The sequence below is a fragment of the Sebastes umbrosus genome, chromosome 11 (genome assembly GCF_015220745.1).
Source record: "Sebastes umbrosus isolate fSebUmb1 chromosome 11, fSebUmb1.pri, whole genome shotgun sequence".
NCBI lineage: Eukaryota > Metazoa > Chordata > Actinopteri > Perciformes > Sebastidae > Sebastes > Sebastes umbrosus.
This window is the reverse complement of record NC_051279.1, coordinates 11,479,614-11,503,328: the sequence shown is the minus strand read 5'-3', so window position 1 is coordinate 11,503,328 and position 23,715 is coordinate 11,479,614. Positions and strand designations below refer to the sequence as shown.

Sequence of the window (23,715 nt, the reverse complement as noted above, 5' to 3'; positions counted from 1 at the left end):
CTGATTGACTAAGTCATGAAAAATTGGAATGACAGAATAAAGCACCTGTGAGATATGAAAAAAAAAGTATACCTCTGGGGTCTGCAGTTGGTAGGATGACGGTTAATCATTTATGTATATTATCAATATATATATATATATATATTTTAAAAAAAATCATTTTGAAGTGAATAAAAAAGGAAAAATACTTGCAGCTCTGCTGCAGTAGCTCAGCTTGCAAGCATTCTGAGAATAGCAGCGCCTATATGACCCTACATTTAACACATTTTTCATAACTCAGAATAACATTCCCACAATGAAAAGTAATCAGTTTGACGATCAATCACATGTTGTAACTCTAACCACCATAACACACCATATTTATAGACTTATCATGATGTTTACATGTACTGTATGTGTTGAAAGAGGGCGTCACTCTCGTCTGTTTCTTGAAATAAACTATGCAGAATATCATATTGCCCCCGGCAACGAGTTAAATCCCTCACTTCTGCAAGTCAGTATTTGGCTACATCCACAATAGCCAAGAAGGCCTGATGCCAAGACACTGATTAGCCTAGCTATGCCTCTGTTCTCTAGGCAATGTGGAGTGGAGGTGCAGTGGGAGTCCAGCTCATCACCAAAGAGCACTGTGCTAAACACAAGTTTAAGTGGAAGAAAGCCAGCAGACTGTAGTGTATCCATGCTGGACATATAAAGCCTTGGGCAAGGAGGCATCTGCCTCTTTAATACATAATTCACTCAGAGCTGAAACATCATGCTTTAGTCCTAAGGGCCAGTAGTCTGTTTCTGGTTGTTGGAACATAAAACTGTCTCCATCAGATAATCCGCTCTCTCATTGACGGGCAACTTTTTTTTCTTCCAAACTATTAAATTAGGTTCAACTTGAGCATGGATCGGATTGGCCTTCAAAACACACAAATTAAAAGAATCCTACAGCAATATAATGTACAGTATATTAAAATGTTCAAAGGGTGGCTTTCGAGGTGCATCAAATGTATGTGGACGCAATGTCATCTCACCTTTCCACCTCAGCGAGCTCGTCCTCATCAGCCTTGATATGCAGGTAGGTCAACATGTAGAGACAGCCATCTGCCCTCAAGCTCTCCCTTCAGACACGCACACGGTCACTTTACATCGCAACCCCTGCAAATGCATCCTCCTGTAGGGGTATTATTAGAAGCACTCATGTCTTATTGCCCACATTATTATCATAACTGACAGGATGTGCATTAGTTACTTCAGTCTCCGCAGCACATTGGCCATAACGTTGACACACTCGTGTACAAGCCATTTTGGAATTCAGCATGAAGAGGGAAGAACCTGAGGCAGCTGTAGAGCTTTCATGCGTAATAGTCCCAGCTCAAGTTCCCATGAAAGAGGCACTAATGGGTTAACAGTAGAAATGAGAGGGGAAGAGAGGGAAAATCAATGCTTTTGTTGAGGGGAAGAAAGAAAGGCTTTCACAGGTCTATGTATCATTAAGCAATTGAGAAAGCTAATTAGAGTGGGGGGAAAAGATGTGCAGATCTCACAGCTAATTATTTCCATGGCAACCACAGCTCCTGTAGATGATCTGAGGTGGCGTTCAGCCGGCGAGTCAGCCAGTCACGCAAAGAGCAAGAGAGACCCCTAGTGGGATAAAATGAACGTGTTAAAACATAGAACACAAATCATATCCAATTTTAAAAAATGTTACTTCAGTAAAACACAGGTCTTTGTGCAACATACATCATATTCTTGGAACAGTGGACACGGTTTAGTGATGTAAATATAAACTGATGTTTTTAGACGTTAATCCTGCTTTATAGAGCAAAATAAATCAGTTTTCTTTTAATCAAAGAACATAATCAAGACCTTAAACGGATTAAAGAAATAAAAATTCCAAAAGCCACCCTAACTATATGTCATGTTGTAAAGATCTACCATTATTATGACAAATGTCACTTGACTGATAGGTTTTTTTTTTTTTAGCAATACTTACTTCTTTTACTGCTTGACACTCAATGCAGGCACTGGCTTCTTGCATTTCTTGTATTTATTCCCAAACACATCCATGGCTCCAGAGTGCAAAGCAACCCCCTACTTCCAGCGTCCTTCTGATCCAACATCTTCGACACAGAGGGGGCCTCATTGGACTAAAAAAAACATTAATCTGCACCTTTATTCCTGTTTACAATTATTTACATAATGTGTTAAGAAATTAGCCTACCAGTGTGTATGGGAACTGACAAAAACTGTAACACTTCAAATGGATTATTGTGGCGCTAAATGGCACGGTAACAAATTTTGGGTGCACCTAAATGAAAAACTTAGGCGCACCAGTGCAACTAATGTAAAAGTTAGTCTGGAGCCCTGACATTACTATTGTTTCTTATGTAGATATAGTAAACTCCACTGTGCAGGAGATGATTTTTTCTGCAGGTGCATACTTATGGATCTACAACAAATATAAAAACGTAAATGAAATTAACAATGACTAACTGAGACCATGCAGTATTTATTGATGAAAAAGTGACAAGGTACCATGTCAAAACTTTTATGACCACGCTTTGTTGGAAAATGATGGAGTGCAGTGATATTCTGTCGTAATTGTTGTCATTTTCACATAACAAATTGACCAGAAGTGGAACCGTTAAGTCAAAGTTGAATTGTATTTAATTATTTTTAGTTCAAATGTAAACATTGTGTAAAAAAAACAGGAGGTCAATTTGTCCATGGTATTCAGAGATGACTTCCACTCTAAATGATGTCATTCAATGTCTCTGTTTGCTGGGGTCAATCTTCTCCAGGTGAACCAGGGGTTTAAGTTGCTCAGCAAAGCTGCGCACTTCCTCTGACATAGTGTCCTGGCCGGCGGGAGCCAACACACTCAGCTCCACCAGGTATGAAAGTGATAGACGTTCTGTGTTCTCCGTGTTCCCCGGCACCAGGATGCGTGACAGCTTGCTAACCACAATTTTCATAACACCTTTGCGGAATATGTGTCCATTGGCCACAAACTCGTGGTCCATGCGGAAGCCCATCTCATTGAGGAACTCCGGCAGGCTGTGAGAGGCAGCCACGTCAACACAGTTGCGCACCAGGGCATGGCGGCTCTTGTCGCCCACCTCAGGTTGGCCTAGGTAGCGTAGGTGCCATGGTGATGTGGGGTGGGAGAGTGACCGCCGGGCACGCAGAATGAAAGGGTTCCCTTGTTGGCCTTTCAGAAGATAAACCAGTTCATGATCTGTAAAGGTCTCAGGTTCCATGTTGTCACACAGACCTCGAAGGCGATGCAAGAGGCTTTCCAGTGCCTGGTCTAACACACTGCCTGTATTAATAAAGGGTAAAAAAAACAGATATACAGTATAAACAACCTATAAATAATATGGTGTGATGATCTGGGCTGAACAAGATATTGTATTTAGAACTGTAGTTTCAACATACATTTACACACTTAACACTTATCCAACATTACATCAGCTGAGATTTAAGACACAGAGAGCTGAGACAGAAAGGAAATAGATCTTTGTCACAAACATGGCAGATGTTAAAGATATGTTGACACCATTGCCATGTTGGCAGTATTGCACTCTACCCGTCATGAAGGTTATAGTTTTAGTGAGTTTCTAATATCTTGTTTATCCTGTTTAAATCAAAGAGGGCAGACTATTTGGAAGATTTTGAAATGACATGTTAAGCCATCACTCTCCACCACCACCATCATCATCAGAATCATCGAAACACCAACTGAGGAAATATCTTTCGGAAGACCGGTATTCATCCCACCACTAGATAGATAAATTTATAGATGTTCTTTATTGATCCAAAATTGAGAAATTCTTGAGTTCCAGAGAAGGTATGTCACAAGTTCTGGCAGCTTGATCTGTCCAAACATCATTAAGGCACTTTGTGTTGGTTTTTTCCTTTAAAAAGGACTGTTTGTAACTTCTTCCACGTATAAATCAATCCGGGTCGGTGTCCCATGCGCGCTCGCGTGTGGCTACGCTGTTCAGACTCAGACTCCAACACAAACTACATGGAAGCACCAAAACCGCAAAGTTATATCTAATCAAGCCCGTCTGTTAAACAGTGTTTGCCACGGTCAGAGGACGCGGGGGAGACCGTAGCTTTGGTCTCCAGGGCTGGAGTCTCTGCTGTACTCTGCTCCTCTGCCTGCCTGCCTTCACTCAGCTCGCTCCACCTCACGTGCATGCGCGCACACTCCACACTGCAGAAGAGTTAGTATAGCTCTGAGAATATCTAGTGAATGTACAGTGGACGTTTGTGCAGAAATAAATGCTGCAGCTCCACCAGACCAACAGAGGTTTCCTGTGTCTTGTGAAGTGACGGGGCTCCGCAGCGAGAAACGTTATCGTCTCCGACCGGGTGCCGGTGTCTTCCCTGTTCCCTCCGACCGCGGTCGGGAGGCTGAAGCAGGAAAAGCCAACACTAGGATCAGCAGTGATTCATGGAGAGACCTTCGTCTGGTCAGCTAACATTACTGCCAAGCAGGTGAAATATAGAATGATATAGTGGTTTTAGCTGACGTGTGTCGTCTCACTGTTTTGAGCGATGCTCGTTCAGGTATATTGAGAGCGAGCAAGCGCGAGCCCGACGCTGACTTTCGTTGATTTCACGGCCACAGGTGTCGCTGTTAAGAAGCATTTCTGAAAGTTACAAATAGTCCCTTTAATGGCCACAGGTGGCTTGAAATGTTTACCTGCCACAGCCACATTCACCCTGTATTTGGTATTTGGCAGGTGGCAGGTGCTGATTTCATTCCCTGCTTTCAAACATAAACACAAACTAACTAATCGCATATTTCCTTGTATCATTCAGTCCTACGGGCCATGTATACCTTACACTTAACAGGATAGTTTATAGTCTAGAGAGATCACTGGTTTCATTGTCTGTGGATGTCTCTAATGTCATCTCACCTTGCAGCAGGTACTCCATCATGTTGATGGTGCCTCCAGTGACAGGCATCACTGAAACAGGAGGAGCTTCCATCTTCTCTCAGGTTGTTTTTGTCTGTAAAAGAGGAGGATATTATTAACTATATATCAGCAATGTCACCGTTAACTAACTGAGTTGTCAACTTTTAACGTAGCTCACATGTTAGGCTAACGTTACCTAGCAACCAGTGTTAGCTTAACAAGTACTCACTAGTAGCATGTTTCATTAAACTTACCTGAGAAATGAACAAAATGCAGCTCTTCACTTGCTGGGGGGTAAATGTTGGTTGTGCTCGTCTTCGGTGTAGAGCCTCCAGAGTAAAGAAACACAAGAGGATCCGTGTTTGTTCAATCAACACCCGGCTAGCAGCTAAGTCTGTTAGCATCAGGTAGCTACAGTGAAAGCTGTGTTAGCCAAGTTAAGGACATATATATATATATATATATATATATATATATATATATATATATATATCTGTGGAAACAAAGAGCTGCTTAATATGAGAATAGCAAACCCGCTCTGTTTAATATGAGACAGAGAAAGGATGATGAACTCAGCCTGCAGAAGTGAATGAAGATCATCTTACTTCTCTCCCTCTGTTGTTGTTGTTTTCTCGGTGGTTGCATCCAACTGTGAGGCGCATTACCGCCCCCTACTGGAGGAGGTTATCAGTACTATATTATATATACAGACGTAGGCAAAATCGTTGGTACCCTTCCGTTAAAGAAAGAAAAACCAACAATGGTCACTGAAATAACTTGAAACTGACAAAAGTAATAATAAATAAAAATTCACTGAAAATTAACTAATGAAAATCAGATATTTTTTTTGAATTATGGTTCAGCAGAATCATTTAAAAAAACAAACTAATGAAACTGGCCTGGACAAAAATGATGGTACCCTTAACGTAATATTTTGTTGCACAACCTTTTGAGGCAATCACTGCAATCAAGTGATTTCTGTAACTCTCAATGAGACTTGTGGCGTGTTGGCCCACTCCTCGTGAGCAAACTGCTCCAGCTGTCTCAGGTTTGAAGGGTGCCTTCTCCAGACAGCATGTTTCAGCTCCTTCCACAGATGTTCAATAGGATTTAGATCCGGGCTCATAGAAGGCCACTTCAGAATAGTCCAATGTTTTGTTCTTAGCCATTCTTGGGTGTTTTTAGCTGTGTTTTGGGTCATTATCCTGTTTGAGGACCCATGATCTGCAACTGAGACCAAGCTTTCTGACACTGGGCAGCACATTTCGCTCCAGAATGCCTTGATAGTCTTGAGATTTCATTGCACCCTGCACAGATTCAAGACACCTTGTGCCAGATGCAACAAAGCAGCCCCATAACATAACCGAGCCTCCTCCATGTTTCACATTAGGTACAGTGTTCTTTTCTTTGGATGCTTCATTTTTGCGTCTGTGAAAATAGAGCTGATGTGACTTGCCAAAAAGCTCCAGTTTTGTCTCATCTGTCCAAAGGACATTCTCCCAGAAGCTTTGTGGCTTGTCAATATGCATTTTGGAAAATTCCAGTCTCGCTTTTTTATGATCTGGTGTCCTCCTCGGTTGTCTTCCATTAAGTCCACTTTGGCTCAAACAGTGACGGATGGTGCGATCTGACACTGATGTACCTTGACCTTGGAGTTCACCTCTAATCTCTTTGGAAGTTGTTCTGGGTACCAACAACTTTGCCTACGTCTGTATATAATAAGTAATAATTCAATTTTCCTAAATTTGTCTAACTATAGTTATTACCTTTAATCTATGTCATACAGAAATATCAATTAATTACTGATATAATTATCCTTTATTAAAATATAAATGTGTTATCAATCCCTAATACCAATTCATTACTTATAATATAACTAAATCACAATATAGTAGGTTATTTTATAAGCAATGGAAGATGTACAACTCCTGCATACATGTTCCTCATGTAGTCATTTTCATTTCATTTGTCATTTTAAAATTTATTTTGAATATGTAGAATACAAAAAAAAAGAAAGAAAGAAAGAATAACAGAATGATCATACCAACAAGTCAGAAAGAAGTAGTATTTACATACAATGAAAAGCATAAAAAAAAAAATTGTCAAACACCACTTCTGCTGACACTACATATACAGACTGTGTATGCAGAAATCTGAATTTGCTTTCTCCATATAAACACTTCTTCAATAAAATATATTAAAATCAAATGTGTTTTGTTTCATTCATTATAAGCATATAAGTTATTCTTGGCTAATTACAATTAAAGTAAATGCTGCACTTGAGACATTTGATTAAGCCTAAATGGGAATTATATTTAATTGATGATAATTCATTCATTTTCATTTCAAAATGTATTTCGAATATGTAGAATACAAAAAAATAAAATAAAGAAAAAGAGAATGATCATAGCAACAAGTGGACAGTCAGAACAAAGTAGTATTTACGTACAATGGAAAGCATAAGACAAATAAATTGTCAAACACTTAATGCCTTGATTTACATATTCAAAAAGGAGTGAGAAGAAGTATGAAATTATTTAATCCCACCCCTTCTCCATAAGTCATTCATTAATAATTAACCAGCTTCCTTATTGAGCCTTACATAAACTCTAATTAAATGTTCCTAAATTTGTCTTACTATAATTATTACCTTTTATCTCTGTCATACAGAAATATAAATGAATTACTGATGTAATTATCGTATACATTTGTTCAGTATGAGCCAAGTATACTTATGTATACTTTTGTTAAGTATATCTCTGATAAGTAGAAAGTAAACTGAAAGTACACTCTCTTATTTTGAGTTTAAAATAAGTACTGTATACAAATAGCACACTTGAATAAACCTATTTTTGTAAGGGTATATAATCAAGTGTGATATTAGTAACACCTGAGCTTTTCTTACTATGACAAGTCAAAATGTCTGCTGTGAAAAAGGCCTATTATTTAATTGTGCATAAGGGCCACTTTCAGTGTATAACGTTAGACACATCATAGGATTATCATTAATTAGCTATGCATTAACATGTAAGCAATGATGGAAGAACTACTCAGATAATTTAAAAACCATGCTGTAAAAGTACTTTATTACCATTCCATATAAAAGTGCTGCATACAGAACATTTCCTAAAAGTGCAGAGGTAAATACAAAATGTGCTGAAAGTATCAAAGTACTCTTCGTACTGTTAAACTATTATAGCCTATCATTGCTTTATTATTACTGATGCTGATTACTCATTAGCATGCAAGCCACAATAGGCCAATTGTTGTAGATGGAGAGGATTTTAACTAGCCTACTTCATGTAGTGAAGTAAAAGGGTAGATTACAGAGGCCTATATCTCCCTGGCTAGCAATATAAATACTCAAGTAAAGTACAATATTGTACTGATATACAATACATGCATGAATGTAGGACTGTTAGTTTACTTTCCACTTTATGCACTGTAGCTACAGTATCTAAAGACACAAGTGATATTTTTGTTCTCCATAAAACACATTATCAGTCATTAGTATCAAACCAGAAGTTTCTCATTAAAGTTCTCTCGACTAATATACTGTATAAATATTTTGGCTTGAAATTATCAGTCATGTTGGAGTGAGGAATTATGGAAAGGATGTTCCTGTGTTTGAAAAAAAGGAAAGTAACTAATAAATTACTTTTTTAATTGTGTAGTATTAAATCAGCTCTCATTATGACTGCTGCTTGGATTTCACCCAGTTAGGAAACTTCCTAATCAAACAAATCAACCAAATGCTTGAAAATTCCCCTTCAGACCCACGTGGGTGAAGTCACAAACATTTTTTCTCATGAAATACAAGTGAGCTATTATTATAGTGGCATGTATGGAACATCTTAATTTGGAACCTTTTCTCTATTTACTTTTATTTCACTATAGACACAACTACTGTCACTGTAAGTCATATGATTGTTTGTTGTCTTCGCAGGTCCCGTGATGATAATTGATGAATAAACCACGTCTTTCTCCTCTTCCACCTGCAGTAAGAAGTAAGAAATGTCATTACCCGAACAGAACAACACATTTGCAAATTCATTGCTGCATGGTAGATAGTATTAGGTTATGCCATCATCATCATCATGATCATCATCATCGTCGTCGTCATATAACACCCACCGTGCCGTTGAAGCCACAGACACAAAAGTGAACAGGAAACGCTTTGAAGAGATGGAAACAGAAACAGGGGGGGATATATGTGTGAAACATCTACATCTCTTTCAAGGCAGCAGACCACTGAAAAAAACAATAAACAGGAAGTTCAATATGACAAAGAGTTGCATACTTATCCTACCTGCCCGCAATCTTGGTCTGAAGTAGCAAATGAAAAGTGCCATTAAAATAAGACATGTAAGAGCTGCTGATGTTCCATAAATAACTGCAATCGGATATTCAGGCTCTGTAGGTATATCTGTAAAACCCAAAACATAAGAATTACAATTATTTTTTGATTGGGGTCATGAACTCCTTAAAGAGAGATGCGGCAAAACAAAACACCCACCTGTTGTTTTGTTTGAAGCATTTGATGGTCTGTGAGTGCTGTTAACTGTACTGTATCCATCAAACATCTGCTTTGCACTGCAATTTAAAGACCCATTTGGAGCTACAAGCACTGATATCGTCCTTGTGCCTGTCTCCACATTTAATGTGCTGTTTGGTTTGATGTTACTGAATTCCTCGTCACACATCACAACACAAGAAACAGGTGAATCCTCACTGTCGTGTACTGTAATTAAAAATATTCGAAGTTAAACCATTTCATTTTGACATAAGACATTGTACGTGTGTGGTATTTTCTCACCCGTAATGACACACAAGTTGATGGTAAATAGCTTCTGCCTGTGTCCGTCACATCCATGTTTCCAGCAAGTGTATTTCCCAGCATCTGCTCTTTTGACATTTGCAATGTGTACAGACTTGTTGGAAGTCCTAAAGTCTGATTCTGGGCCTTGTTTCGAGTTGTTACTTGCTTCAAATGTCCATTTTAAGTTAGTCAATTCACCCGGAAATGCATGAGTAAAACTGCTGCCTGCAATAACGTAGAATATCTTACGAGTTTCATTCAGACTTTCTGGAAATAAAAAAAGATACTTTGTTTGAATAGAACATGGACTTTTGTAAATGTACACAAAGCAGTTGGGTGCCTTATATATTCAGTTTTAAGAGAACAAACAATCATTATAGTTCTGACCTTTCTTCACGCTGATGACTGTTGTCGGTTTATTCCCACAATGGTTTGGAAAACAATATTCACACCAGTAAAGGCCTTGATCATTCTCTGTGAAATGATCAATGACCAAGGAACCATTGCGCGGCACCTTCATTCTGGATCGGAGCTGGTGATGGTGTTCGATTCCGTTCTTATCTTTAAAATATAACTGAATTTGTTTGCTACGTTCATCTTTCTTGTAAAACCAGTAGAAAGAGTTTGAATCACTTCCGTATTGTTGACACGGTATCACAGCTTGACATCCCAGCGAGAATTGAAGGTGATTTGTTGCTGCCAAAATATAAGTTTTCTGTTAATAATAGCTTGAAAAATGTAAAATATGAATAACAACACTAACTTCCCAAAATTGTAGTTTAAATACAGTGTAATATCAATGATTTAGTGAGTTACTTACTGTTTCCTGAGGCAAAAGGGCATGAGGTCCAAATAAACAGTAGAAAAATAAAGTATTTTCGCATCATGCTTGAGGCAATCAAGTCTCCTCACAAATAAAAAGGAAATACTGAGCAGATGAAACACCCCCTCAGAGGTAACACTAATACTGCTCATCACACACAGATCAGATTCAGGTTGACACACCGGAAGTGGTCCAACAGCCAATGAAGAGGAAATACACCGTGGCTTGTCTTTCACCCACACTGTTTTTCTGATGGCGTTGCATTTATTCCACTTTTTGCATTAGCATAGGTGTTGAGATACAGTATGCACATCAGCCACAAGTACTTTCTCACATAAAGGTGTCAAACTGTACTCACAGCTGTTTATACACCTATGAGATCATTTGTAATTTATTTGAGTAAAACAAAAAAAATTAATTGTGCTGTTGTGTTATTTACTCAACTGCCATCTTAAACTTAACTGGAGTTTCTTGCGATGACCATTTTGCTTAACTTCATAAATATAGGTTGCAGTAATAGTTTTAGAAGTTTATTTGAGTAGTCAACGGTTATTTAGGTTAACAGAGGACAGACACTGAGAACGAGCACAATGTCTGGAAAGTGCGACAGTGGAAAATCTTAGCCTACATGACATGAGCAATATGAATCAGATGTGAGTGACATAAGCACAACGAGCTAACTAATGCTTAGGACTTTTTAAATATGGTTCATAATTCATAATTCAGTCATGAGTTTGATGTTGTAATTTTGCACATTCTTGAATTTTGGACAAATCTACAAATCTAGATACGATCATCTAACTCTCTATCCACTTTTAAAAAACTTTTGAAAACACATTTTTTTAGGATAGCATTCCTATAATTAGAAGGGTATAAATATATGTATGTATACATCCGTTGCTGGACGCATGTGTACATTTATACACATTTATGTATATAAACTGTATATTTGTTTTATCAACTTGTCCTACCATTTTACCACTTCTATTATTATTGATATGTTCTGTGATGTTCTGTTTTAGCAGTTACCATATTTGTTTTACCCTATCTTCTGTTATTGTTTGGTGTTCTGTTTTAACAGTTACCATATCTTTTACTGTATTTATCTGCTTTTATTGTCTTGTGAAACACTTTGTAACATCTGTTTGAGAAGTGCTATATAAATAAATGTATTATTATTATTATTATTATTATATGTAAAATTCAATAATTTTTTTTTTTAAATAAATAAATAAAAAACAACAACAACACTGTTACATATCATAGCCTGTCTGTTTTAACAGTTACCATATCTTTTAATTTATTTATCTGCTTTGATTGTCTCGTGAAGCACTTTGTAACATCTGTTTTGAGAAGTGCTATATAAATAAATGTATTATTATCATTATTATTATTATTATTATATGTAAAATTCAATAAAAATATTGTTTAAAATAAATAAATAAAAAAAAACAACAACACTGTTACATATCATAGCCTGTCTGTTTTAACAGTTACCATATCTTTTAATTTATTTATCTGCTTTTATTGTCTTGTGAAGCACTTTGTAACATCTGTTTTGAGAAGTGCTATATAAATAAATGTATTATTATCATTATTATTATTATTATATGTAAAATTCAATAAAAATATTGTTTAAAATAAATAAATAAAAAACAACAACAACACTGTTACATATCATAGACCATATCTTTTACTTTATTTATCTGCTTTTATTGTCTTGTGAAGCACTTTGTAACATCTGTTTTGAGAAGTGCTATATAAATAAATGTATTATTATTATTATTATTGTAGTTTGATTAACAGCACCACAAACCTCCAACATTAACATTTGAATTAACACCTCTCTGAAACAGTTTCTGCAAAATAAATGAAAATTCTCAAAGGTCAAAAATCCTATTTTTCCGCCAGCACGTAAAGTTGCCTTTTGATAGTCAGGCCCGAGCACGGCCGTGTTTTGAAGGTAACACACAAATTGCGAAAACTTGCACAAACTCTCGCGAGACTCCTGAGACCATTCAAGGTCAATGGTCCCCCGAGTAACATTCTTCTCCTCCCACCCGCTGCTGATTGCTTCATACTACTCATCTACTTGAGAGTTTGTTGTGCACCTTTTCATCATCAAGCAGGACACCTTCTGTTGTGCTCAGAGAGTTTTTACTCTGCAGGCTCAGGCAGAATGGAGTCAGCTGAAGGTCTCGTGAAGTCTCAGTGGGGCTGGCCTCAGATGCATCACTTGTTTGCTCTGCTGTGTCTTGTGGTCGTCGTCTATAAGTTAACCGTCTTGCTCGTCCGAAAAAGAGACACGTTACGAAGCTTTGAAGATTTTCCAGGACCACCGCCACACTGGCTTTATGGAAATGTGAATGAGGTAATTCAGTAAGGTTGCAGTAACTGCAACTTGTTTGTTATTATTAATCAGATTAATATTAATCATAATAATAATAACACTAACAATAATGATAATAATCATAATCATAATAACAACAATAATAATAATAACACTAACAATAATGATAATAATCATAATAACAACAATAATAATAATAATAACACTAACAATAATGATAATAATCATAATCATAATAACAACAATAATAATAATAACACTAACAATAATGATAATAATCATAATAACAACAATAATAATAATAATAACAAACAATAATGATAATAATCATAATCATAATAACAACAATAATAATAATAATAATAAAACAACTTATAGCACCTTTCAAACCAAACGTACAAAGTGCTTCATACACAAGGTTGGGCTCATTTAATGCATTCATTTGCAGATGCAAAATATGGCTTCATTCAGCAACCTGCCCTGAGGAGAACATGTTGATAAAACCAGATCTATAGAAAACATTTAAAGGCTGGCACCATCAGGACACTGAACTGAAGACGCTTATTCACCTGATGAGTCACAATAAGCCATCATAATTGCTGACTGCGTGTTCTCAGTTTAAAATGTCATATTTCCATTTTTAATAAACAAATAATACAAATTAATAAGTGCAACTTATAGTATAGTTTCGATGTACATGTATGTCTGAGGTACCAGTATTTCCATTTATACTTCCATTCTACCACATTTCAGTGGGAAATATTGTACTTTTTTACTCCATTATATATTTTCTGACATCTTCAGTTACTTTGCAGATCTTACATATTATTATACTTTAGGATAAATCTGACAAATTGACATACCATTCATGTTAATTAATGTGTCTTGTCCCTGACTCAAAATAAATAAGTAAAGTAAAGTAGGGATGCACCGATACTGGATCGGATATCAGGTTTGTTGCTGCGTTAAAAAGGTTTACACCTGAACTGTAATTAATGTAAATAATTCCTGTTAATTTTGAAGATTTTTTTTTACCAAGTTGCTGGTGTATAATTTATTATCTTAATAATAAATAACAGTTCCGTACATTTATATCTATGTATTTATTTGTAACATTTACTTTTACAAAGAAAGTAATGTTAAAGTCAAGGCTGATTTTGCCTTACACATAACAGAATGATACCAGTCACTTCCACACAGTGATGCGTGTAGCTTATTAATTAAACACTGGTATGTGGCAAAACTGGTACTGGTACTTGGTTTTCGGACGATATCCATAGTCCAGGTATCGGTATCGGTATCTGAAAAAGTCTGATCAGTGCATCCCTCAAGTAAAGTATATGAAAAACATGAAACAATCATATAAAATAATGATGTGTTATTGAATAAACAGTATGCTGTATAAAAAACAAGTCAAATTACCTTCACCTAGACCACTTTCAACATTTAAATGATGCCATTGGGCCATTTATACTACAGGATAGAAAGGTTTGGTTAAGTTTCCTATGTTTAATTTTTCTTTCAGTTTAAACAATATGGGCAAGAATTTCCTAAGATGGTGGAATGGGGACAGCAGTACCCTTATGCTTTCCCAGTGTGGATGGGCCCCTTCTTTTGTATCCTCAACATCCACCATCCAGATTATGTGAAAACAATATTGGCATCAACAGGTATGTGAGCGATTGTTTTGTTTTTTTATCTTTACAGATATGATACACCATCATAACAGTGTAATCAATTCAGTGCTGTTTATAATCTCCTATACGGGGACATTGGCTCCATTTTTACAGCCAAAGGTCAATGTAACAGAATTTGTTTTTGTCTGTTTCCTGACAGAGCCAAAGGGTTTTTTAGGATATCAGTTTATTTTGCCTTGGATTGGTAAGACTGCTTTGCCTTTCTCCTACAACATATTTTGGTTTATAACAGAGTTGTTTGTTAAGCTGCTTTACTCGCTGACACACATGCTGCCTGTCTCTGTCTTCAGGTGATGGCTTATTGACGTCAAGCGGTCAGAAGTGGTTTCGGGCCCGAAGGCTCTTGACCCCAGGTTTTCATTATGATGTTTTGAAACCATACGTAAAACTGATGTCAGACTCTGCTAAAACTATGCTGGTATGTAAATGACAGTTTAGTTGTGTAGATCACAAGTCATAATAAGTAAACAATGACCATAATGGTGAAGTAATGTTTAACAAAAAGGCCAGGGCTGTCTAGATTACATATTTTGCAGAGATGTGGACTTGAGTCACAAATTTGATGACTTTAAACTCGACTTGACCTTTAACGCTAGTGACTCGTGACTTCTCTTGAACTTGAGCCTTTTGACTTGAAAACACTTGATACCTTCCCCCTAACCCAAAGATTTAAAAGTTTGTTATTTAAAAAGTGTGCCACAAATCAGTTCATTTCCTGAATCAACTAATGTTAATGCTATTCACTCCCAGCAAGTCGACACTTAATTCCCCAGATCCACTTTGTTTGAACCAATCAGACATTATCCAATCAAGTTGCAGGAGAGAACCGTGAAAAACTCACGTTAAGTTACTGAGTGCCAGTTGGAAAAAATGTTAACAAAGATCATTTTGTTTGCATACCAAAACTAGGCGATGGTCAACAAAAAACAAATTGCAGTATGCAAAACGATGCATTACATCTGTCGAAGAGTGCGTTATGACTTGTATAGGACTCAAATCTCAAAGTTTAGGACTTGGGATTTTCGACCTGTCAGTCTTGACTTGTGACTTGTTAGTCTTGACTTTGGACTCGACTTTAGACTCGACTTGGGACTTGTCAGTCTTGACTTGAGACTTGTCGTGGGACTTGTCAGTCTTGACTTGAGACTTGTCGTGGGACTTGTCAGTGCTGACTTTGGACTTGACTCGGGACTTGTCAGTCTTGACTTGAGACTTGTCTTGGGATTTGTCAGTCTTGACTTTGGACTAGACTAGGGACTTGTTAGTGTTTACTTGAGACTTGAGTTCAAGGACTTGAGGCTTACTTTTGACTTGCAAAACAATGACTTGGTCCCACCTCTGATATTTTGTGTCTAAGTTGGTCGAGCTAATATTGTGTGTTGGAGTTTTTTCCATCTCCTGCAGAGAGGTCACATCTGTTCTCTCACTGTTGCCAGGACAAATGGGAAAGTCATGCAAACAACAATGAGTCCTTGGAATTGTTTCATCACGTGAGCCTCATGACACTAGACAGCATCTTGAAGTGTGCCTTCAGCTACGACAGCAACTGTCAGACAGATAGGTGAGTCCATGCTAACCTTTTCCCGCCATTCTCAACTGCAGGTCTGTGTTCTCAATTGTTTACTGCCTCAGCTGTCTGAATCATGAGTGGAGGAAATTGAGCTTGTAATGTTTGCCTACCTTCTCCTTTCAGTGGAACAAATGCATACATCAAAGCAGTGTATGAGCTCAGTTATCTGTCTAACCTGCGGGTCAGGACGTTTCCATACCACAATGACATCATTTTCTACCTCAGCCCACATGGTTTCAAATTCAGAAAAGCCTGCAGGGTGGCTCACAGTCACACAGGTAAGATCTTCACACATGATTTAATTTATGACAATCTGAAACGATTGCCAAATACCAATCATACTGGATTTGATTATTTTGCAATATAGAGTACCCATAAACTAAGCTTTGGGTGTGTATTGACGTTGCTGTATTTTAAGAGTGAGCCTGGAAATTCATTCATTATCTTGTCTTTTGAAGAAAAAGTCATACGAAAGAGGAAAGAAGCACTAAAGGAAGAGAGTGAGCTGGACCGCATACAGGCCAAGAGAAACTTGGACTTTCTGGACATCCTTCTCTTCGCAAGAGTATGTTATGTGATATCAGCTGCAATCTACTGAATTCAAAAAATTACACATTCTCACTTTTGCTCAATGTCATGAAATCTGTATCAAACCACAAACCTGTAAACTGCACTTGTGTACCAACAGTCAAAACATTAAGTTACAAAGTCCTCTATAGAGAAAATCATTTAAAGATAGTGAGATTTTATTTTTTTCATTTATTTAAAGCATAAATGGCCTTAAAGTAGCAGCAATCAAACTTAAAGGGACAGTGTGATATGGTGGCATCTAGTGGTGTGGTTGCAGATTGCAACCAACTGAGTACCCATCCACTCACTCCTCACTTTCCAAGACTGTAGTAACGTGAGCCGCAATTTCACAGGCGTGTCAGAGAACTATAGCCTTCAGGTAACATAAGAACGCAAAAGGCTTTCTCTAGAGTGTTTGGTTTGTCCGTTCTGGGCTACTGTAGACACTGGGCGGAGCAACATGGTGGATCTTATATTCCATTTTCTGCTAATAGATGCCCTGAAATGTTACACACTGTTCCTTTAAAAACAGCAAACAATATATATATATATACTGCCATCAAGTCATTAGGGCAAACGGCACTTCAAGCTCAAAGTAACTGGAGGAAAATTTAATGTTCTGCCAAGGTTTATAACACCTCACAAAATACATAGGACACTAGGGACAACCACACAAACATAAAAAAGGACAAAGGCCACTGTGAGATAATAAAAATATTGACGGGGATAAACAATAAAAAGCTATGTATGCATGTGTAAAACCTGAGATCAAATAGAGATGATTTGGCATAATGTGCAACTATCACCTGCAAGTGGCAAAATCCCAGTGCAAAATGAAACACAGAAGGCTTCTGTTAATGTGCAGAAGCTTCCTCATGTTCAGCATATCAATGGCCACTGGTACAAAGGCAACAGTCAGGCAGCCTGAAGACAAAAACTCACATTTTTTAAATAAATAAGACTATATAGGACAATGTTGGCCGTACAAAGCTTCTGCTTGCTGTAAACATCCCTAAGCTCCCAGGGCCTGACATGCATTATGATTTATGTAGTGCTCCCTTAGCTTGATTTTCTGACCTTAGATATCAGTCACAGTAGAGGCAGATTAACACTTTCTAAGATCTAAGATGATCTTGTCCTTAGTTGCAACATTTAGCTAGAGAAATAGCTCTCACACTTTGGCATTATGTCGTTATGTCCAACTCGTTCGGTAGGCTAGTCATTGCCATGTTTCCATCTAAATGTAAGGCACATTTTGGAAAATATTAACTTATTTCTACCCATTTCTGTCTCAATAAGCCACAATAAGCTACCCATAAACACCTCTATAACTCAGTTACACAATGTAATATTCCCACTCAAACAACATAGCCTATGTTAATGAATCTCCTCTGTCCAAACACACTCGAGTGGCTATAGCTCCACCTTTGACTGGTGAAGGAGCTGACTGACATGTGACTTCTGACCTGACTGCAGTTACCTTTTATCTTAGTATTTTATATGCTCTTTTATTATGGTTTTATTACTACAGCACTTTTTTAAAAAGTAGATAGTACTAGTAGTAGTAGTGGCACAGACCTGCAGTAGGCAGTATGTTTTTGGCATCATTGGGCAAAAATTCCATAATAACCTTTCAGCATATTGTAATTCAAGTGTTCTGAGAGAAAACTAGACTTCTGCAGCTCCTCATGGCTCTGTTTTCAGGCTTTAGAAAATCTAGCCCGTGACGGGAGATTTTGGCCAATCACAGGTCATTTCAGAGAGAGAGCGTACCTGTTCATTCAATGGAGGCAGCTGTCAATCACTCACAAACTAAATATTAATCAATATTCTGTTACTGTAATGCCTATTTCTCGCATTTTTCTTTCAGAAACATCTTGTAGTGTACTGTTTAGCTGTAAAATGAGAAAGTTTGCTCCAGCTGGTGGGCAGTGCTTGGTATTTCCTCAACTGATCTCAACATGGCTGCCGGGTCACAAACTTTCTCATTTTACAGCTAAAGAGTACACTACAAGATGTTTCTGAAAACATATGAGGTGAGCAATAGGCATTACACTAACAGAATATTGATTCATATTAGATCAACGCTGTCTAGTTTGACCGTTTGATCGGAGTTCGCGAATGATTGACAGCTGCTCAGAGACGGCAGACTCAAGCTCGACTCTGATTGGTTGTTTTCCTCTGGTCTGTGACATCTTGCAGATGCCATGAAGAGCACTGGAGGACACCGAGGGACATGATTTTTTTCATATTACCTGTCTCACTACTGTCAGGATATAGTGACCATTTTATAAAAATAACTTTTTTTAATCAAATTTGATCCAATTCTACCCACTGCTGCTTTAACAGTACATTTATTTCTTGTACTGTTTTACATTTTTGTCTCTTATCCCACCTTCAGGATGAGAAGCAGCAGGGTCTGTCAGATGAAGATCTTCGAGCAGAAGTGGACACCTTCATGTTTGAGGGCCATGACACCACAGCCAGTGGCCTGTCTTTCATCCTCTACTCTATGGCCTGCCACCCAGAACACCAGAAGCTGTGCAGGGAAGAGATCCTTCAAGTCCTGGATGGCAAGGACACCTTCGAGTGGTAGGATCACAGTCACAGCTGGATTAGGTGCGCTTTAGGCCATCACTTTTTATCTGAGAATATTGACAACTAATGCGTGTCTGTCTTGTTTTAAGGGAGGATCTCAGTAAAATTCCGTACACTACGATGTGCATAAAAGAATCCCTCCGCCTTTACCCTCCTGTACCAGGGATATCCAGGGTCACCACCAAACCCATTACCTTTTTTGATGGAAGGACTTTGCCAAAAGGTTTGTTGTTAATGTTTTTTGGAAATGTCACATAGATAAGACAGCATAATCTTGAGTAGTAACCTTTATCCCCTTTTGGTAAAAGATAAAATATTAACTTGTATTGGTTTTGTCTCAGATTGGTTTTCCATAATTGACCTATGTCCTTAGCTTTGTTTCACAAAGTCAGCCTTGCACAATATTAACCCTTTAACCTACATGTTTTAAATGGTCGTGGCAGGTTTACAATAATGTGTCTCACATTTAAATATATTAAATGTTGTTCTGTTTGTATTCATACACTTTGTTGGGGAGTCCCTGCACAATCCTAAACCAACCTTTTTTTTCCCCTTATTTGTAGGTAGTCATATTGCAACAAGTGTGTTTGTGCTTCACATGAATGCAACTGTCTGGGAAAATCCTGATGTAAGTCAAGATGACTCATACTGAGCAAATCTCTGTGAAATGAAAGCTCACCTTTGCCCACTCACTACATGGTGTACATGATTGATAGAATCAAAGTAAACATATGATCCCTCTTTGCTGTGGTGGCCCAGCGCCCTGCTTCTACATAAAATGTGTCAAATAATAGAAGGGACATAGTCCTCAAATTAGTGCACAATTAATGCAAACCCTGGTCGCATTTTTTCAGAAACATCTTGTAGTGTACTGTTTAGCTCTAAAATGAGAAAGTTTGCTCCGGCTGGTGGGCGGTGCTTGGTATTTCCTCAACAGATCTCAACATGGCTGCCTGGTCACAAACTTTCTCATTTTACAGCTAAACTGTACACGACAACATGTTTCTGAAAACATTTTATGTGAGAAATAGGCATTACAGTAACAGAATATTGATTCATATTTGATCAGCGCTGCCAATTAATGCAAACCCTGGTCCCAGATGTCAGCATATCACAAACTGACACCTATGGTATGCCATAGTTTATTCACTCACTGCATTAGGGGTGTCAGTGAGCATAAACTCATCACATTTTCAGTGGACAAATGAAGAAAATGTGTGATTTACGCCACACTGGTGTTTGTTCTTTCTTTTTGTGTTGTGTCAACACAGGTCTATGACCCACTGCGTTTCCTACCGGAGAATGTTTCCAAGAGGTCACCTCATGCGTTCGTGCCATTCTCTGCTGGGCCAAGGTTTGTCTTCACCCGTGTATGACTGGCTCGTTATGAACTAGGACAACAGCTTCTCGCTGTCTAACCATTTATCTGACAAAAGGTTGAAGCATGTAGATGTGTAACCTACCACCAGCCCCCCTTTCACCAACACAATACAAACCAGATATACTCAGCGTAATCTAGGATTGATCCAATTTAAAACAATGCACAAACCCCAAAAGGAAATACTTTATGCAAATATTTGGATTTTAGTAAACAACTCTTGCAACTAGGGCTGTCCTCAACCAAAATAAATCTTTGTCGACTAATCTGTTAGTTGATTTAATCGACAGATCTGTAAAACTGAGTTTCTCCACAAAGAATCACACAAAAGCAGCACTTTAAATCTTGTGTTTACCAGAGATGTGCCTATGTGTTTCTTGGAAATAAGTCATTCAGCATGAAAAAAGCATAAATAAATGACTAATCGACTAAAGAAATCTTAGTCAACTCCGATCAAAACGACCGATTAGTCGACTAATTGACTAAAAGGGGGCAGCCCTACATGATACCAGCAGAAAAAATTGCACTAGTTAAATGTACTGGGATTTATGGACAACATGAAAGAAACACTTTACAATACAATGCAATATACTGCAGTAACAACCAATTTGGGTACACTTATAGATAGTCAAATCGTGTAATTCAATGAGTAGCACACATTGCAAATATCACTTCATTGAGCAGAGGATTTATTTTTACACATTGTGACAACTAGGGCTGACAAAGTTAACGCTATAACGTTTTAACGGCACTAATTTCTTTAACGCAATAACACAACTTGCGATTTTTAGATTGTAGAAGGCTCAGTTTTAAAGCTAGAGTGTAGATACTGACATCATATGAAACAAGAAAACATAAAGAATCCATTGGCAGCAACCATGTCATAGTAGCATGTCGAACGCTCCAAACTTGCGAAGACTCTTGAAGCTCAATGAGGAGGGGGTAATTGAATAATAAAACTTTTGACCACATACAGTACATTGTGGCCTAAAAATAGTCTAGCAGCTTATGTAGAGGTGAAAACATGTCTCTCCTTTTTTTTTTTATCACAGCTCACATCATTTATTTGTCAAGTGAATATTAAATGCAAGTTATGCTGCTGTAAGTTCCTGTTCAAATACTTACTCAGTGTGATAATATTGATCATACCTGCAGTGTTTCTTATAGAAACATCCTGTAGTTGACTTTAGACCAGGGCATGTTATCAATTTAGCTTAAATAACAGAGCACCATCCGCTAGCAAATAGTGTTTTTATTCAGTAGATAAAAACACTCTTATATCAAGTAGGGCTGTCAAAGTTAACGCGATAATTACACAAATTCGTTTTAACGCCAGTAACTTCTTTAAAGTATTAACTTCAACAACTTTCAATGTGATTTTTAGGTTGTAGCAGGCTCAGTTTTAAAGATAGCATGAAGATACTGGCATCATATGAAACTCAAAATCCTAAAGAATCCATTGGTACCAACCATGTCATACTAGCTTGTAGTGAAGGAGGATGAATAACACTCCAAACTTACGCTAAGTTTTACAGTTCTACATTTACTGCAGGGCTATTGCCATATATTTTTGTCTAATTTAATATTATGTCAGTCACATTAAAAAATTATAATTATTTGGTACTGATTTGATTTCCTTGACCATAAAACAACCTTTGTCTTTTCCTTCTGAGTGAAAAGGATGATATTTACCACTCTCATGACATGTTGCTGTCCTCTTATGACGTTTACTAAAAGCTTTTCATTTATCTGTTTTCCTCACTCAGAAACTGCATTGGTCAGAACTTTGCCATGAATGAGCTGAAAGTGGCAACGGCCATGACACTGAAGAGATACAAGCTGATTGCGGACCCCGCTCGGAAACCCCTGTTAGTTCCTAGAGTGGTGCTTCGCTCACTCAACGGTGTCCACATCACGCTCAAACCTGTAGACCCAGAAGAGTAAAGGGAAATAACTGTATGAATGCTATTAACCTGGAAAATACACGGGGTAAGGGAACATTTCAAGGAGTTGAAGTATTTTGATTTCTAATATTTTACTACTTAAATAGAATCACAAACCTATAATGAAATGATTAAGTGTGCATTGTTTTATTCAGTTGCTGAACATGTTTTGGGGGAATTACTTGATGAAAAAGGAAGTTGTGATTGTCTTATGGAATCATTTTCTCACACTGGAACTGTTATTAATGAGAAATGTTTGTACTTTATATGTGAAAAAAGAAATAGGACCTATATATTGTGGTAGGAAACTTGCACCAAATCAGTCTGTAATAAATTCAAAATGTTTGAAAAATAGCATTTTCCTTTCTTCATTTGTAAATGCACTATCCACTATAATATATACTTAGTGGTTCTCAGTTTTAGTAAATGGTTGATGGCTGTTACGACGGTCAAAAGGTTTACCTGAGCAGTTTTTAATTTCCATGGAAAAGGTAGTGTGAACTCTCACGCGACTGAACGAAGAATAAAGTTCAATTATTTTATTTCTATAAACAGCACTTAAATATTAACAAAGTGTACTGCCTCTGTGTGAATGTGTGCCGCTTGAACTCATTAAAATCAGGTCCAAAGTACTCCTGAAGTCAATGTTTTCCATAGATGAACTACGATAGGCTCTAAACACACTGGATCACCTTTGTTCTCAGTCTGTGCCGTTTGCTTGTTTAAGCCATCAGATGACTTGCCTTTACAGGACCTGTCATGGAATACAGATGCAATGTAACATTATTTAAAGGTCTTATTGATAACATTTTTATGTAAAAAAATATTTTTAAAATAATAATCCACAGCTTTTAGAAAGGTGCCAAATAAAAGTATGACTTTTCCTGGGAAAAAAATATATTTATATGATTGTGAATGAATCATTTTAAACATTTTGGTGGGTCCAAAATTAATGTGTTGTTTACCTCTGTGGAAGATGTTTGGTTCCCGCTTCTAACAAGGCTTGTGAGCCAATAGTAAAATTACGTTGGTGTTTCTGGGTCGTCAG

General features: G+C 37.4%; 3 protein-coding genes across 5 annotated transcripts; 1 reads left to right on the top strand and 2 right to left on the bottom strand.

Annotated features, from left to right (window-relative positions):
- Positions 1-2,484: 2,484 nt before the first annotated feature.
- med18 (mediator of RNA polymerase II transcription, subunit 18 homolog (yeast)) lies at positions 2,485-5,598 on the bottom strand. 3 transcript variants are annotated; one of them, XM_037783472.1, is made up of 4 exons: positions 5,525-5,598; positions 5,174-5,248; positions 4,920-5,013; positions 2,485-3,310 (listed from the first exon to the last, which is right to left on the bottom strand). In XM_037783472.1, exons 3-4 carry the CDS (start codon positions 4,990-4,992, stop codon positions 2,754-2,756), a joined length of 630 nt encoding a protein of 209 aa, XP_037639400.1. In that variant the 5' UTR covers positions 4,993-5,013; positions 5,174-5,248; positions 5,525-5,598; the 3' UTR covers positions 2,485-2,753. The 3 variants fall into 3 exon arrangements, with proteins under 3 accessions (XP_037639400.1, XP_037639398.1, XP_037639399.1); XM_037783470.1 differs by having other exon boundaries at positions 2,485-3,306; positions 5,525-5,579; XM_037783471.1 differs by lacking the exon at positions 5,525-5,598 and having other exon boundaries at positions 5,174-5,518.
- A 2,396-nt stretch (positions 5,599-7,994) lies between these two features.
- On the bottom strand, positions 7,995-10,698 carry LOC119496590. The gene is made up of 7 exons (XM_037783994.1): positions 10,559-10,698; positions 10,126-10,434; positions 9,736-10,005; positions 9,436-9,660; positions 9,229-9,345; positions 9,054-9,094; positions 7,995-8,914 (listed from the first exon to the last, which is right to left on the bottom strand). The coding sequence occupies exons 1-7, from the start codon at positions 10,623-10,625 to the stop codon at positions 8,774-8,776; spliced, it is 1,170 nt and encodes a 389-aa protein (XP_037639922.1). The 5' UTR covers positions 10,626-10,698; the 3' UTR covers positions 7,995-8,773.
- A 1,862-nt stretch (positions 10,699-12,560) lies between these two features.
- LOC119496292 (cytochrome P450 4B1) lies at positions 12,561-23,022 on the top strand. The gene is made up of 12 exons (XM_037783474.1): positions 12,561-12,932; positions 14,437-14,581; positions 14,748-14,792; positions 14,899-15,026; positions 16,045-16,169; positions 16,302-16,456; positions 16,637-16,743; positions 19,150-19,340; positions 19,436-19,573; positions 19,914-19,974; positions 20,618-20,700; positions 22,491-23,022. The coding sequence occupies exons 1-12, from the start codon at positions 12,741-12,743 to the stop codon at positions 22,666-22,668; spliced, it is 1,548 nt and encodes a 515-aa protein (XP_037639402.1). The 5' UTR covers positions 12,561-12,740; the 3' UTR covers positions 22,669-23,022.
- Positions 23,023-23,715: the final 693 nt, after the last annotated feature.

Excerpts from the sequence above, each read along its gene's own strand:
- LOC119496590 (XM_037783994.1), bottom strand. The coding sequence starts at position 10,625 with ATGATGCGAAAATACTTTATTTTTCTACTGTTTATTTGGACCTCATGC. Across the intron at positions 10,435-10,558 it reads CCCTTTTGCCTCAGGAAACA|CAACAAATCACCTTCAATTC; the intron begins GTAAGTAACTCA and ends ATATTTTGGCAG. Across the intron at positions 9,661-9,735 it reads CAACTTGTGTGTCATTACGG|TACACGACAGTGAGGATTCA; the intron begins GTGAGAAAATAC and ends TTTTAATTACAG.
- med18 (XM_037783470.1), bottom strand. The coding sequence starts at position 5,564 with ATGCAACCACCGAGAAAACAACAACAACAGAGGGAGAGAA. Across the intron at positions 5,249-5,524 it reads ACAACAACAGAGGGAGAGAA|GCTCTACACCGAAGACGAGC; the intron begins GTAAGATGATCT and ends TTTACTCTGGAG. Across the intron at positions 5,014-5,173 it reads GCATTTTGTTCATTTCTCAG|ACAAAAACAACCTGAGAGAA; the intron begins GTAAGTTTAATG and ends CCTCTTTTACAG.
- LOC119496292 (XM_037783474.1), top strand. The coding sequence starts at position 12,741 with ATGGAGTCAGCTGAAGGTCTCGTGAAGTCTCAGTGGGGCTGGCCTCAG. Across the intron at positions 15,027-16,044 it reads ACTCTGCTAAAACTATGCTG|GACAAATGGGAAAGTCATGC; the intron begins GTATGTAAATGA and ends CACTGTTGCCAG. Across the intron at positions 20,701-22,490 it reads CCATTCTCTGCTGGGCCAAG|AAACTGCATTGGTCAGAACT; the intron begins GTTTGTCTTCAC and ends TTCCTCACTCAG.